Source organism: Battus philenor, unplaced genomic scaffold, assembly GCF_028537555.1.
Source record: "Battus philenor isolate CCGP_79_NKW_IND1 unplaced genomic scaffold, ilBatPhil1.0.hap1 SCAF_18, whole genome shotgun sequence".
Lineage (NCBI taxonomy): Eukaryota > Metazoa > Arthropoda > Insecta > Lepidoptera > Papilionidae > Battus > Battus philenor.
In genome coordinates this window covers 3,037,226-3,054,525 of record NW_027181680.1, presented here as the reverse complement: position 1 = coordinate 3,054,525, position 17,300 = coordinate 3,037,226, and the positions used below count along the sequence as shown (strand labels likewise).

The window sequence follows — 17,300 nt, the reverse complement described above, 5'->3', positions numbered from 1 at the left end:
TAAGTCCGACAAAAAATGTACCATTACTTACTTACTTAGAAAAATAATTAACTTAATTTCCTCATTTTTGTTCTGTTATGTGTGTTCATCCAAAAATAAATATTTTTATTAATTTAATTGTTTTATTCTTTACATACGTATTATCTCACTTTATTTGTATCTATAAACAAATAATAGATGGTTGAAAACGCATACATTACATTAATATTAAACTACCAAACAAGTTTATTAACACAAATTTTTGAAAATATTCAATTATAGTATTTCGGATCATCATAATTAAATTCAGAGTCCTTATTATTTCTTCGAGATTCAAATTCCCACGGGCAGATATCATTCAAAATACCATGGAAAGCTGAAAACGATTACAATTATTAAATAAATTGTACAACAAAATTTAAAATTATGACATAAACATTTTTGCGGCACTTAAGGTCAACTTGTCTAATTCTAGTTGTGATAAGTTACAAAAAATCGTAAAGGTCATAAATAACATTTATTTTGGTCAAAGTAACGTGATCGTTTTAAAATTTACCCAATTATGGTTGTCTATTTTTTATATCATAATCATAATACTAATGTTTAATTAAGTGTGTGCATCACTTACTTAAATGTTGTATTCTCCTGTAAGGAGGATTTGCATCGAAATATGTATACTTGTTACTACTACACCTATTTAAATTTAATGTACATTAAGGTTGAAGTACCTTAAAATATATAATAAGATCAATTGTCTTAAATTATACACAAGTACTTATAATGATCGATGAGTACAGCATCTATAAAAATTTTAAAAAAATTACTACATTATCTTACCAGTGTCAAACCTGCAGTTATGTTTTTTAATATCACACGAATTTTTAAACGTGACCACATTGCCAGTGTTGTAATTACATGCACAGACTGATGACAAATAATCAGATGGTGAACATTGTAGCTGAGAACACTCGTAAGCTTTCCGACTATCAATGTCCATTAGAACGTTGTCATTTAAAAATACAGGAGTTGGTATTTGGAATCCCATAGTTTTTTTTAAAGAATCTATCGGATCAAGTTCGCCAGTCAGCGTTTCTGGACGCAAGGCCTCATTAAACAGCATTAATTCTTTTAAAGTCTGTACGCGTTCATTGCTGTCATGGTATGGACTTCGACAACAACTCCTCCTTAATACATGCAATGTTGTTGCTTCTTTTATTATTAATGTTAAAACTGTAAAAAATAATTTCATAAAGTAATATCTATTGGCAGTAGCATTAATGATGTAATAATTATTTCTTTTTAAAATAAAACCAAAAATTAACACAGTTTATTTATTTAACTTCTGTTTTTAATGTCATGATACAACTGCATACTCATTCGTGTGACAAAATTACAAATTACTAGATTTTGCGGCAAAAACGTTAAAATAAACAGGCTGTATAATGTATTCAAAATATATGTAATAAAAGAAAGACTGTTATAACTTACCTAATATGTAATATAGACTAGCTAGCATTATTATTATTTTTTTATTTTACTTTTATTCTAATGAAAAACCTTCTTGGACATAAATGTATGGCAAACTGGCCACAATCGTTTTCTTTTTAAATACAGGACGGCGTAGGATATGCGCATTAAGATTGCATCGTGATAAATCTTTCACGCGTTTCTACTCGTAAGATGATTGATTGTTTTTTAATGTTTCTTTGTAAAAATATATAAATATCCTACGACAATAGAATAATAGATGTAAGCCTATCATTCTTATTTTGATTAGCAAAAATTAGCACGCCATACATACGTAACAAAAAATTAAAAGGTTTTGACATATCGGTATAATTATTGGTTGGAACAAGGTAATAATTTCGCCTTAATGAGAGAGGGCACGGAGTAACTATAAAGGAGATTTCAAAAATATTGTAATATCGCCCAAAAAAATAAAAATCGAAAAAAAATTGAAAATCCATTTTTGTAACTAACATTTTTTTAGTAAATCATAATTATTTACTTTAATTTCTAAAGACATTATATTTGTATATATAAGAATTATTATATATATATAAAAATAGTTTGCCTCGATTTTTCTTCAAAAAGCAATGTCAAGGTGAGGAAGGTATCAAAATTATTATGGACATATAAAGCTTCCGAATTAGCGAACGTTCAAAAAGAAATTACAAAAAATACCTCATTACAATTGATAATTTTGATTAATAAAATATACTAGATTTGTTAACAGTGCATTGACAGTTAAACTATTTGATACGTATTGTAATGGATTATTGAAAGAAAACACATTATAATTTAGACATTTTATTTACATAGAATTTAGTACAAAGATTTTGAAATATTTAAATAGAATTATTGAACTAAGACATAAAAAGATGTTTTCAGATATTCTTTGAAGAGTGTAGTCTAGGTCGACGAAAGATTAACTCGTAATGAACTGTCGGTAAATATCCTTCAAAAATTGAAAAGTTAGAAAAATGAAAAAATATTATTCATTATTAAAATAATAATCAAAACCTTTAGTGTTAGCATGTCTATCGTATTCTTTGTTAGAATTTCCCTTATCAAAGTAACTCTGTTCTCCAACTAATTCTTTATCACGATCATTGTGATAGCGATATTTGTTTTGTTCCTTTCCAGCAGAAACTCCAAACCCAAATCCTTTTACCCCAGTTTTCTTTATAACACCACTAGTTTTATCATCGTCATAGAATTCCTTATCTTTTTTGTATTCATCTTTATGTTGTACTCGATGGTATCCACGAGTTTTTGTTCCCTTTTTATATTTTCTATCTTCTTCTCCTGTAATACCAACAGCTTTACCAGATATTCCCTTACTAACAGAATATACAGCATCATCGTAATAATTTCTATCATCATGTAGACTGCCTGATTTGGTAAATTTCTTTAAATCGTCTATATTGTGTTTAGTATTTATTCCTCTATCTTCAGAATATTGCTTTTTAAATCCTGACAAATTCACTTTTGATTTAATATCGTCAATTATTTTGCTTGCATCTCCTTTATCACTTACATCATCATCCAAGAATTTTGAGTAATCTTTTTCGGTATCATATGACTCATTTGGTTCATAGTCCTCGAATTTCAAATCTTCTAGACGATTCGGCGCTGACTCAACCAGGTTACAGGCCAATGATAAAATCAACAGCGAAGACAATTTTTTTTCCATTTCGATGTGATTTTTTTAGCCAGTTGTTCTGTATTGGAAGTAGGTTGTGACACTGACATACATGAAAACAGTTTCATTTATATAATGTTTTGTTTAAAACTTGAAAACAATTGTTGGAGGTCTTTTTATGAATAATTCTCTAGCGGCAAATTATATTTCCGAACGAATGATTTACTTATTAGATACATAATTGTCAATTAATCGATTTGAGTAATCGATACCGTCACGTTGTATTAGAAAACAAAATGATCGAATAAAATTAATTAATAGTTAGTTTATCGTCATCATCATTTCCGCCGTAAGACGTTAACTGTTGGAATAAGCTTCTTCCGGAGATTACCAATAAGATTCATTAAAAATGACCTGCATCCAGTGTCTTTTGATGACCTTGACACTGTTTTCTTTCTACCGTGTAGGTGGACGACTTACGCTGCGCCTGCCGCTCTACTACCAAACCTTAATCAGTTTATAATATAACGAAAAACCAATAAAATTTTAGACTAGTTTACGTTTATATATTGTTAGCACGTTCACTGCGGCTTGAGGTCGATTCAGCCTCATGGTAGACTTTGCACTGGTGCGGCGCGTAAAACTCGTGTTTTCTCTTTAGTGCGGCGGCTGTTTACACTCAACCGTATGAGGTATGACAAAAACAAATATAGCTTTCTTTATGTCTGCGAAGCATTGACTCAATATTGCAAAAAAATATTGATGAACATGAGGCAGAAAAGGCCTCAACCGCACTACTAGGAAGTTCAGCTTGAGGCTGATTCGACCTCAGCCGCACCAGCTGAAAGTTCTTCAAAATTGGGCCCGCAGTGAACGTGTTAACAACATTTAAAGTCCATCGCATTGTAGTAAAAGGGGCCTATTACGGTGCTGACGATCCGCTTAGCAAGCTTAAGGAGGCCTTCTTGCAATGCTAAAGTATTTCATCTTCAACGACCAGGTTTCTTTCCTTAATTTTTAAATGATTCTACCAACGCTGCTTCGTAAGCTGGTTCCAGAAATAAGTTAAACTTCGCTCTGAACAGACCTAAATCCTTTAGCAGGTTATAGAGAGATTTCGCTGTTATACACTTAGTTCTTACATTCACCGCATATAAATTTGCTATCAATTCCTTCTTCTTTTCAGCCGATAGACGCTGACTATAAGGTAAATGATTTCCCCAAAGATAGTCATGATGATCTAGCGTTGTCTAGATTCAGCGACATCCCGGGACCTAGACTATAGCGTCGGTCTACCTAGTGGGGGGTCAATAGAGAACCTTTCCGCCCCAACGACCGTTGGCTGTACGATCTATGTGCCCTGCCCTACTTCAGAAGAGCAATATTTCTAGCTATCTCTATGACTTAGATTCTTCTCCGGAGTATAGCCCTCTCCATTGCTTTCTGTGTGACCTTGAGCCTTCATATGAGGCATTTCGTAAGCGACTACGTCTCGGATCCTTATGCCAACATTACACACATAGGTCAAAGACTTTCGTCTTCAGACAATATTTAGGACGAGAGGATATTTCGAAGCTTCCCGAACGCTTTCCATCTGAGTTGGCTTCGATAAGTTGGACTTATTTATCTAAACTGTCTGTCCAATACTGTTTGCTATAAAATAATTCGTAGTTATTTCATTGACTAACTTTTAATATACGTTTACCTTTTCTATTGTTTTTGATGAAGTTAAAGCTGTTTTACAGCTTCTTCTAACATAAGTTCACAAAGCAAAAGGGTCTGTTAACCATATTTGTTTACCTTATTTATATGGTCGTTAAATATATTTATTTTCCAGGTAAGCAACAGTATTCAATTATAGATATTGAAAAAATATATAAATGTAATGGACGTAAATAATTAGATTATTATAAATATGATTTTAATACCATACATTGTAAATTTTGAATTCTAGAGAAGTGTTTAATCAGTTGAATTAACAACGCCACTCAAAATTAACGCGAGACGGTTTTGAAACATCAAACTATGTACAAAGTAATTGTATATGAAGCGATATTTGCTTTACGTAAACCAGTTTTTTTAAACATTTATGTAATGATACGTTACAACCATCTTCAAAGAAACCTACCACAAAATAATTTACTGCTGCTTTTTATATATTTTAATTATAATGAGGCACTTAGATATAATGACAAATAAAGAATATATACATATATAAAATTTCTATATATGTACGGATTCATTAAAATATTTCCGGAACCATAAAGCTTCGTCGCCGTCGCCTTTACAGCACAAAGACGACTTCGGCAAGACATAGGCCTCCCCCAAATTTATCTTTGGGGGGGATATACCATAATAGCACCGCTTGGCAGGCGGGCTAGCGATAGCAGTGTTATTATAGTACGCAGAAGACGCTGATGCGAACCCCTGGAAACTTGTCTATAACAGTGGCAACCCTACATAATTATTTTATTTAATGCACAAAGTGTGAATTATAAGAGATTGTGCCCCCGGGGATCAAACAATAAGCTTTATATATTTTTAATGGTTTTATATTAATGTATTAAAATAACTCACTTTGAAAGTTATCAATGTTACGTAGCAAAAAATATGTTGTTTAATTTGTTACAATATTTATTGCAAGACTAAGTATATAAATTATGCTCACAATAGAATTTGTCATTATTTCTACTTGACGAAATATAACTAACATGAAGTAGTAATATTTTTAAAGATAATGCCAATAAATTTGCTAGAAAATATTTAATCAATGTGTCGCCTAGGGGAACACTAGATATATTAATTTTTCCAATATCGATATGAAGAAAATATTCATAGCCAAATACTTATACTCTAAATTGCGACGCAATAATATACGTGATTTATTAAAAAATATATTCTTAAGTATGTAAATATGACGATGGGAAAACAATGGCACTTTGTAGTTAAATTTAAAAAAAAAACTTCATATTGTTTGACAGTTGAAAAGTCAGAAAATTATTTAGAAAAAGAACACATACAATCTTGCTGAACGCCATAACCATCCGTCATTCCAAAGTCATTATATTTCATTTGATATGTGTAGCTTAAATATTAAAAAAAAATACATTTACCATCGTCATTGTAATTACTTCAGCCCATAGATGCCCACTGCAAAGCATGTACCTTCCCCAAAGATATCTATGGAGAAATGCATATTAATCGCCACGCATGGCAGGCGAGTTGGCGATCGCAGTCTGGTATTATGGTACGCAGAGGACATTACTGCCAACCCCTGAAAACTTGTTTGTAGCAGTGGCAATCCTTCATAATTAATCATAACTGTGAATTATTTAAGATTGTATGACGGGTATCGAAGCTGCGACTTACGATCGCAAGTCAAGCCTTCACCGCTGGGCTACCAAGCCTCATTTACGTTGTAAATTTAAATAAGTATATAAAGGTAATGTTTAAATAGTACACAGGTTATTATATTCTAATTTGAATAGAATTGTTAACATTATTTCGTTATAAATAAGGCAACACTTGTTGCGTGTGGTTCTCTTTACGCCATACTTGGTACTATGTTTAAACTTATAGCTTTTTAATCATTAGTTTTCTAATTTAGCAATGTGAATAGGCAAGTAAGTAGGCACGTGATCCTTTGTTGGCGCGACTGGAGGATTGCGAAATAAGAAATTAGCTTTTTCAACGCTTATTTGTCTTTATAATAAGTCCCCGCACGCCAATAGTCGTAGAAGGTCGTTGTACAGTTTTTTTAATCAATATTAAACATTCAATTAATCGGTTGGCTAGTGAACGTAATAAATTGAAGTTTATTATTAATTGTTTCTGTTCCTTTTTTCTGTTATAGGTTAGATTAAGATGCATATTTGCGATGGTAAAGATGACTGACTTCCGCAGTAGTCGGAAATGATATTAAATTCGTTATAAATACCAGTAAATTAGTAAAAAGTTTAGTTAGTAGGATGACCAACAATGGTTATGCTTTTAAAGCGAAATCTGATCGGATTACCATAATAATTGAATTTTATTATATTATACTTGTTATATTTTGACATTATACTTAGTCAGACCATAAATATTGTTATGATTGAAAATAAAAATTAATTTTAAATTTAGAATCTGTCATACTGACATGATTGTTCTTATTAACGCGCCAAAACATTAATAAAAAATATATTAAAATATTTTGTGTTATTAAAATGAAGTGGTGTGATATAAAGAACCTAATCGCTGTGATTGCATTAGATAAAGTAGGTATGTAGCCATACATGTATACAGCCATATATGTATACATTTTTTAAAATGTTTCATACGTTTGCCATTAATGTAATGTTTGTGCACCGGGCTATTGATATGTACAATGAAACCTCCTCTATTTGTGACAGAAAAAGATATCGCCGTCAATGTAGTGTTCGTACAAAAAATGCGATTAAAGCAGTAAGTTAAAGAATACGAATAAATCTTGTCCGAAAGCAATAGGTTTTATCATTGGAGGTGATGATGGCATCCAGAACCATGTCGCGTATTTTAAAAGATGACATGGGACTTGCAGCCTATAAGAGAGGCACTGTTCATTTCTTAACTGACATTGAACAAATAGGGTGGTAAAATCAAAACAACTACATAAGCAGTACGCAAAGGGAGATAACAGAAGTTATTTGTTTTAAACAAGACCACCAATCTTGGTTAGAAACGAACTAAAAAGTGGCCTCAACGTTTAAAGGAATGTATTGCAACCATTGGAGACCATTTCTAAAAAGCTTTATATGTTTAAAATGAGTTGAAATTATTGTATTTACTATCACACTTTATTAGTAATAAACCTTACGTACAATAAAACGATGTCATTTTTCTTTATAACTATATTTATGACAAGACTATATTACGTTTTATTTCTATAATTTTGTATATTAATATCCACCTAGACCTTAAAGTTGAAATGCTTAATAAGATGATTGTATTATATTATATTATATTATATTATATTATATTATATTATATTATATTATATTATATTATATTATATTATATTATATTATATTATATTATATTATATTATATTATATTATATTATATTATATTATATTATATTATATTATATTATATTATATTATATTATATTATATTATATTATATTATATTATATTATTTACATTCAATAGTCAAGTATACGTAGTACACTCTGTATACGTATGTACGTGTAACATATCCATGTTCAACTTTTTTTCCTGTTATTTTACTTTTTCTTCACTTATTTCATCTGCCATTATCAGCTCTCAACATCGTCCAAATGGTTGACTGGTAGTTCCGGTATCGGATATATGTACGGATGTATATTTTGTATTGCTAGTGTATAAATATATAAATATTAATGTGATTACACGTATCTTAGGAGTTTCATTAGTCATTTCTTTTTTTGATGTTTTTCATTTATCTACCTGGCTCAACATTTTTAAACACAAAGATATTTAAAAATCGTTTATGTATCATTATCATACATAATAACGGTAAGAATATTTCCATTTAGATAAATTAAGTTGTGCTTATATATTTGGGGTGCTTCATGGAAAAAAAATGTTCTTTTATGTATAGTTCGTTTAATGATCCACCGTAAAAAACATCAGAATTCGTATATCAAACATAACAAAGAGCAATTAAATAGTTAACAGTTATTTACAAATATTATTTAGTGCATTTTATTCCTTGTCATCTTCGTCGTCATCCTCATCTCCGTACGCATATTCTTTCTCGTGTCCACTGCCTCCTTTCTTGGCGTAGTCCTCGTGATGTTTGTAATGGCTGTCATCACCTTCTTCGGCGGAATGAGCTTCGTGATCGTCATCTACATGTCCTTTAGCGTAGTACCCTGCTTTTCCATGATCTTCCTTCTCGAAGCCTGTATCACCGTGCTCTCCCTTCTTGTGTCCTGCAACCTCGGATCCGTGGTGCTTGTTTTCATATCCATGTTTCTTGAAATGTCCGCTTTTATCTGCTACATCGTAGAAATCGTGGTCTTTTTTGTACTCATCCTTGTGGAACACTTTGTGGTATCCGGTAACATCTTCTCCCTTGCTGAAGTGTTTCTTGTGACCGTGGTCACCGCCTTTGTAGCTTCCACCGGACTCGTGGTGTTTACCGTGGGCGTCAGCTACGTCATGATGGGCGACCTTCTTGCCGTCACCTTCTTCATAGAAACCTTCGTTGTGTTCCTTGCCGTAACTACCGGATTTTCCTTCTTCGTGATGTCCTTTGGAGTTATATCCTTTGGCACCTTTCTCACCGTGAGCGGCATGATGTTGTTCACCGTAGTCGCTGCCGTCTCCCTTTTCGTAACTTGCTCCATCATGGCCTCCGTATTCGGCTGATTCTTCTTCTGAATGTTCGTCATCCTCAGCGTCTTCAACCACGATAGGTTTTGCTGCGATGTAAGGTAATGGTGCTGGGACCAGGTCGTAGGCTTCGTAAGCCTTTATCGGTTGCGCTATTGGCAGAGGGGGCGCGTATATCTGCGGCTGTTCATAGCCGTGGGCACCCAGCTGTATCAGCTTGCCTGGGGCTCCGTTGTCGCTTCTATAGATGTAGCTGGTGGCCGCTGGTGGTGCATAATCCACTTGCACCGCTGCCCCGTATGCCAGGACAAACAAAACACAAACAGTTGTCTTCATGTTGAGATGTTTTCACTTCAGCTCCTTGTTCCGTTATACTTCCAACAGCCCGTTGCTCAATATTTATATCTGCTTAACACGACGGAAGGTCCGTGAGTGTGCCACCTCTTGTAGCCATGTAACAGTTCGAATATTAACGAGGTTATAGGTGACAAAGACATTACTAGAGAAAAAAAAAGATCGTTGCACAATACCGAACGGTATGCCGACCGCAGCCAAACGTTGCCGTTTTTTTTCTTGACCCTCTAATGGCTAGTTATATAGGCCATTCACCTTGAACTTGTCTTATTTAATCTGTGATATAATTTCCATAAGGCATCGTAATCTTTATTTTTATTTATGTAGTTTTATTATATTCAGGATAATTGGTTGTATACATAACAATGGTTTCAGAAACATTGAATAACGTAATGATAATATATTAAAGAAAAACCGTTTCAAAATTCTAACTTCTACATATTAAAATATAATTAAGGTTTATTATCTGTTTCTGCAAACTTTGAACTGCCAGAAGTTATTGGCCTGAAGCAATTCAATAAAGATTCACCTAGAAATATGTGTAAAAACTTTACAGATTTTTGGTGAAAAATGACCTTTTAATTCACCCTTTAAAGCTTTTTTCATACTATTCCAATCAACCTGTATAAATTAGAATGTCAAAAGGTAAAAAAATAAAAACAATAGTTGTTTTCGATTTCAACATTTTAATTAAAAAACGTTAATTAAAATTATATTTCCAGGAACGGTTGGTCGAATTTCTTCATTTTACTTGACACAAAATAATTAACAATTGACGGAGCTAGCGCACTAGACATTGTCTGCATTAAGTTTTCGTAAGTCTATTCTTTAATTAAGTAAACGCTAAAGTGATTATTTCGCAAAAGATTTAAATTTCTTTTCGAGAAGTCAATAGAATTATTTTGTACTTAAAGATATAATTTAACTGGCTGCAGAATCATCTTTATAGTTTATACACCACTAGTTAGTTGTTCCGGACCCGCTTCGCAAATTTAATAAACTTAGACCCTTCTGTATACAAAATTTTATCAAATCCATTCTTAGTTGACCTTTACTTGATCAAAGGATTATTCTTACCAAATTTCAAGTTTCTTAACCTTATGGTTCCAGAGATATTGTGATGAGTGATATGTAAGTGGAATCTGTCATAATTCATTGAAGTTCCTTCATATTTTATGTGAAAATTCAAGAGTTTATATACATTTAACTATAGAATGTAAGTGCTATTTTATTCGGTGCTTTCTTGCCGTCTTATAGGTAGTGATACGATTCCGTTACTGTAGAAATTTTCTAACTTCTGATCAACATGACGCGTCAAGCTATTAAACCTAGAAAATTCTGAACAGAGAAAAACAGGTGGGAATTTTAGGATGCGCTATAAGCCTATCTTGTTTTTAACTTGTATTTCTTGCTTTAATCATAACAAATGCTAGTAGTAAAGATCCGAATCGGTGGTTATTGATTAAAATGCATAATCGCATAATGGCAAAATGTCATTGAACAAAATGCCAAACGGGCAAATATATACAGATAACTTTTGTGTAACACGGTAGGTGGGTTTCTAGGAAACGCCATGCTATGTGGTGACATGTTTCAAGAACTATTTAAAAAACACATTTTATTTCTAAATAATTTTTATTGAAATTTTAAATCACGGAAACTGCCAACCATCGATCATTGTACGCTTCTCGAAGTGGTAGAAATAAATAGAAGTAATCAGGTAGTAGGATCTGGTTGAGTCGAGGACCAAGCGCCCCAGGCTCTTAGGAGCTCTTGCCTAGGAATGCTAAACGGGTACTAATCCAACCCCTCTAATCTGTGAAATTCGTAAGAGAACATCTTTACGACAACAAGCCTCGCCAGGGTATTGAACTAAGAAATTTACAGTTTCTTTATTTTGTTATAACGAAACCGTGTTATAGGATGCCGTGTTGTATGAGGGCTACTCTTAATCTAATATATAAAATTCTCGTGTCACGGTGTGCGTGATTGAACTCCTCCGAAACTGCTCGACCGATTTTCGTGAATCTTAGCACGCATATCGGCCAGGGGGAGAATCGGACAACATCTATTTTTCATCCCCCTAAATGTTAAGGGTGGTCCACCTCTAAAATTTTTATTTTTGTTTTTATGATACAGCTTACAAAAATACATACAACCCTAAATTTTCATCCCTCTACGTTCAATCCTTATTTTTAATTTGTTTTTTAATGTTTCCTAAAAATGAAATACATGGAAAAACAAAGTTTGCGGGATCAGCTAGGAATTAAATAAAACATACTGTATTTAAATTAAACATTTTATTTTATACCTATATTGCTTGTGACGGTTGCTTATTACAAGCTTCCACTTATATGGTATCATTAGCGTTTATATTGATTGATGTGAAAAATACAAAAAAAAACACAACAAAACGAATGAACCATGCCAAGCCGTGCTATATTGTCCCACCTGGCAATAGGATATCTCCTGATGTCTCCCATCATCACCAAAATATTCCCTACTTAGGGTATTTCTAATTTGACGTGCGCTGGTGTTAAATAGATTAGTATCCAAGTGTAATGGTAAATCATTATCTATACAATTAAATGAAATCAGAGTGTCTGTTGGTAATATAAAAATAAACGTTATTTACAAGATGTACATGAATGTATGTACCTCTGATCTCTGTAAAGAGTAGACCGATTTTGACGGGATTTGTACTGACAGGTAGCTGGTGTAATAAGGTAAAATTCTTAAAACAAAAAAAGTAAAATTTTTTTTTTAATTCCACACGGACGAAGACATAGGTACAGATAATTCCAAATAATAATTACGGTTATTGTATGTCCTACAAATAAATTGAATAATATTACTTCTAAGGATGCACTAGTGATTATCTTTTTTTGTAAGAAATTAAAATATGGGGAGGTAAATTGGAACTAAAAACTTTCAATTCTAATTCCCCAAAGGTACAATGCATAAGTAATATGAAAATAGATACTACTTTTCTTCTTTTTGACTAGAAATACTACACCGGAATCAATATTAACAAATAATAATGATGGTTTACAAAAATAGTATATATTAATAAAACAAAATAATATATATGTTTATATTACTTTAGTCGTCGAGTATTTTTAATTTAAGAAACATGATTTAAAAACATAAATGTGTGGCTGAATAAAGAGAACAAGATAAAAAGGCGATTAATTAATTTTAAATATTTTTATATATGAAAACAATAATAAAAAAAACAATTTGGTTATTTGGCTTATTTTTATATCTACACGTACATATTTACAAAACTACCAAAACTCAACAAAATAACAATCATGAACAGTTCCTTAATGTTTGATCTCGTAGCCGTACTCCTTGCCCTTGAAAGCTCCGCCCTTTGCGCCGAAATCCTCGTGTCCATGGTATCCAGATTTTCCTCCTTTTTCAACCGAGAATCCAGCACCATGGCCATCACCGGACTTCTTCTCGTTGTGACCTTCCTTTCCATACCCTGCCTCGTGATGTGCTGAGTCATGAGAATCTCCTTTTTTATGCTCTCCTTTATCGGATTCGTGGTATTTATGGCCCTTGTCGTATTTGTGGAAATCACCTTTATGTGCATCGCCTTCATAGAAGTCATGATCCTTCTTGAATTCGTCTTTGTCGTATACTTTGTGAAATCCTTCAACTTTCTCCCCTTTGCTGTGTTCTTCCTTGTGTCCATGGTCACCGCCTTTTTCTCCGTGGCCTTTTTCGTAATGTTCACCATACTTATCGGCTTCGTCGTATTCCTTTTTATGACCACCTTCATCAGAACCGTAGAAACCTTCGTATCCCTTTTTGTTATAGTCATCGTCCTCTCCCTTAGCGTAATGATGTTTGGCACCGAATCCTTTGTATCCTTTCCCTCCGTACTCGTGATGTCCATCGGAGCCATAGCTTTCGCCGCCACCATGCTCGTGATAGATACCATCTTTGAAATGCCCTAAGCCGTGAAGATAGTCTGCGAATTTTTTTTTATAATCATCGTAACCGTCGTAGTGTTTCGCGTAGTCATCATCTGCTATTCCGTCTATGTGATCGTCTTTCTCCTCTTGTTTTTCTTCAACTGGGATTACGTATGCTTCCTTTGAATTCGAAGCAGCTTTGCTTTCATCAGCTTCAGCACTTTTACCTGATGCATCTTTATCGGGAGCTGCGTACACTTTAGGCTGATCGTAGAATTTCGATAACTGTTCTAATATTTCACTTTCATCCATTTTGGTTACACTGGCTAAGCCGTCGCTCTGTTTCTTGTAGATATAGCCGGTGGCAGCTGGTTGAAGGTCAGATCCGGTTGTGCGGACCATGACCATGCGTTCCACGGTCTCCCTCATCTCCATGCAGGAGGCAACAGTCAAGATTAACAAATAGACAACACGCCGCGCCATGCTGCCGATATCTTTCAAACTAATGACGACTGACAGTCAGACGAACATTTATATAGTGAACATAAAGCAGTTTAGCCGGCATTCATAAATGACCCGGTTCTGGATCGCTCTCGAGATTGTGCAACGCTCTTCTGTGTCAATGATAATGAAAAACCCTGTGTTATTTGTACGGTGCATTGCCTGCGACTGATTGTCACAAAAAATACGTGCCTGAATTAAAACCTTTTCTTCAATAAGATTTTTTTCAAGTCAATCGATAAATACTATACTAATTATTTATAAATTTTATTTCCGATGTTATTGCGATTTGACTTAAGTTTCTACAGTTATTAAATATAATGCAAATACATCGTTATTACTATTATAAGGATATCAATGGCAGTTTCTATCTTTATATTTCTATTTGGATTTCTGTACCATGTAGAAAGCTAAGAAAGCAGTCATCTATAGTTGAGTGAATTTTAAATTAATTTTACTAACAATATAAAGACTGAAATGTAATATATTTATTGTATAAAACAGTAAAATTTATCACACTGTAAAAGAATAACTAACGTTTAAAGAAACCGGAATAAGTTCTGAAGCAGAGGAAAGCAAAGCCGTCTCGAATTTAAACCGACGTATCCCAACGTATTGGCAAATTGAAGTGGTGGAATGTCGATTTCATAGCAAATATATAGCCGCTGGAGATTTCAAGTTTTGGAAGTGGAGACCACGGATTGAAAAGCGCAGAGCAGAACGTCCAAATATAAGTTGAACAGACGAACTTGTTGAGGTAGTTGGAAGACGGCTGCGTCTAACTGGTATTGGATGTCTATGGAAAAAGGTCCTATGTCCAACAGGACGTCTTACTGATGAAATGATGACAATAAAAGAAATAATAAAAAAAAAAACAATTTATTCGTAAATGTTGATAATAAAAAATCAGGGATTATATGCCATACTCATCTACAGTAAAGAATCCTGAAAAATATGTAATTTAAAATTCCAATAATTTTTATTTATACGCTCGATCTTATTCAGCTGTCTCTTATAAATTTTATCTCTCTTTGTTTTATTCTATTAGGCGAAATGAAGTTACTTTTTATATATATAAAACATACATCAAAAAATTATATAAATACAATTAGATATAAACATATTTAGTAGCATCAACTTTTAATGATTCTTTTTGTATTTAATATTTATTAAGATTAAGACATATATAAACATATTGAAAATTTTGTGAAAAAATATTTTTCTATATATTATTAATTTCTGAATTTCGAAGCAGTGGTAGCCCAGGCGTAGAGGAGAGAGATAAGCGATCGTACGTCACGAGTTCGATTCCGTTGATACAATCTTATAATTCACAAACTGTAAAAGCCACTGCACACAAACAAGTTTTTAGGTGATAGGCACCAGTGTCCTCGGCCTACCATAATACATAATACCACACTACGATCGCCAAGAATGGCGATAATGGTGTATCCACACTAAAAAATCTTTGAGGTGATCTATGCCTTGCAATGGGCTGGAAAGACGAAGACGACAACGACCGCTAAAGACATTATCCATCAATCAACGGTATGAACAATGCACAGATAATAATAGTAGATGAAATAATAAAATAAACAACATAATGCTGTAAATTTCATTTACAAAAAGAATAATTATCCATGTAACAAATAAATACGTATAACATAACAAAATAGCCGTGAATATTTATTTTGACTGGAATTAAAAGAATGTTAACAAAACATGCAATTTATTTATAAACATATTAACATTTATTTATGAACAATTTATTAATTAACATTTAATTACGTAATTGGAACCATTTTTTTTTAATTATTGCAATTTATTGTTAAATATAATCTTTGATAGCCGTAATACGACGCTCGAAGTCTGCCTTATTAAAAATATATTTTATTAATTCGTTTAATTAAAAAGTAACAAATCTCTTACGTATTAATACAATTTATTAACATATATGACATTAGCGTGTATTTCTTAACGAAAGTTTTCACAATAACTTCGATTGAGCTGTAAATATATACTTTTCATTTAACTCCTCAGATGTTTACAGATGGACATGCAACTCCCCTGGGATATCCACCAGGTCCGGTTGGATTCAGCTTACATCCACGACGAATTAACAAGGTCTTTTATTCACCTAATGGGTGGACGTTGTGCTATCAGATCCGGGTCCTCGACTCCAGAACGTCAAGCCCCAAGTAGTCATTAGTTCTTCGTATTATATGGTTTTGTATTATGACATTATTAAGATCTGATACAATCTCGTGGATTCGAGAGGAATATCGAGCATATTCTCTATGGCTCATTGAGAATCTTTAGACAATATGCGATGTAAACATAGTGTCGTCATTGTCAAAGTCATTTCAGCTTTTTTGGAAATTTAGATATCTTGATTATTACGACAGTACGATAGACAGAGATAGCAAAAACCGCACAAGTTATCCCATTTGTTACCGATATAGAGGTAAGGACGCGTTCACATGCATTTATTTAACAGACATTTGTAATGACAATATTTGACACAACTACACAAGGTAAAATAAGAATCTTCTTATTTTTATGTGATATCTTTTTTTCTCACATATCTTTTTTGAATAAATAAAAATCGATTACTTAAATCGATTTTACTTATTTAAACCATTCCGTTAATAAGTAAAATCTATTTCTACATGGTTTTTTGATTCAATCGAATTTACGTTCGTGTTATTTGTAGTATGTTTTACTATTATTATTTGACATTCGTTTTTTTAGATTTAAGTCGAGATTCCGTGAGTTATTTTTGTATGTATTAATAGTTTCTAAAATTTGAGAAATTTTTAACTTTACCGTGCATTTTGACGTTGTTAGAAAACTTTCTGTAGTTACTTTTCCTGCTCGATATCTCATTTTCTGAATTCATCGCGGCTTCTCTTTCCTTGTAGAGGTTATTCACGCGGTCATCTCGAGCGCCCATGACCATGTAGCCGTCTTGCTGGTCTATGATATCAGGGCTCATTCTATAGAAGACTGCGTAAGGACTATTTGTAAAGTCGGTATTGTCGTCCACTATATTCGCAATAA

The 17,300-nt window shown here is 32.9% G+C and overlaps 3 protein-coding genes and 1 long non-coding RNA gene across 4 annotated transcripts; all 4 read right to left on the bottom strand.

The window, feature by feature from the left end:
- Positions 1-265: 265 nt before the first annotated feature.
- On the bottom strand, positions 266-905 carry LOC137920305 (uncharacterized). The gene is made up of 3 exons (XR_011106760.1): positions 817-905; positions 608-707; positions 266-355 (listed from the first exon to the last, which is right to left on the bottom strand). It is a non-coding gene; the product is annotated as an uncharacterized lncRNA (long non-coding RNA).
- Positions 906-2,473: 1,568 nt separating this feature from the next.
- On the bottom strand, positions 2,474-3,175 carry LOC137920445 (uncharacterized). The gene has a single exon (XM_068763810.1). It carries the CDS (start codon positions 3,173-3,175, stop codon positions 2,474-2,476), a length of 702 nt encoding a protein of 233 aa, XP_068619911.1.
- Positions 3,176-8,808: 5,633 nt separating this feature from the next.
- On the bottom strand, positions 8,809-9,824 carry LOC137920335 (sarcoplasmic reticulum histidine-rich calcium-binding protein-like). The gene has a single exon (XM_068763634.1). It carries the CDS (start codon positions 9,793-9,795, stop codon positions 8,827-8,829), a length of 969 nt encoding a protein of 322 aa, XP_068619735.1. The 5' UTR covers positions 9,796-9,824; the 3' UTR covers positions 8,809-8,826.
- Positions 9,825-13,139: 3,315 nt separating this feature from the next.
- LOC137920333 (sarcoplasmic reticulum histidine-rich calcium-binding protein-like) lies at positions 13,140-14,222 on the bottom strand. Its single transcript, XM_068763633.1, has one exon. The coding sequence runs from the start codon at positions 14,220-14,222 to the stop codon at positions 13,140-13,142; it is 1,083 nt and encodes a 360-aa protein (XP_068619734.1).
- Between the last annotated feature and the right edge of the window lie 3,078 nt (positions 14,223-17,300).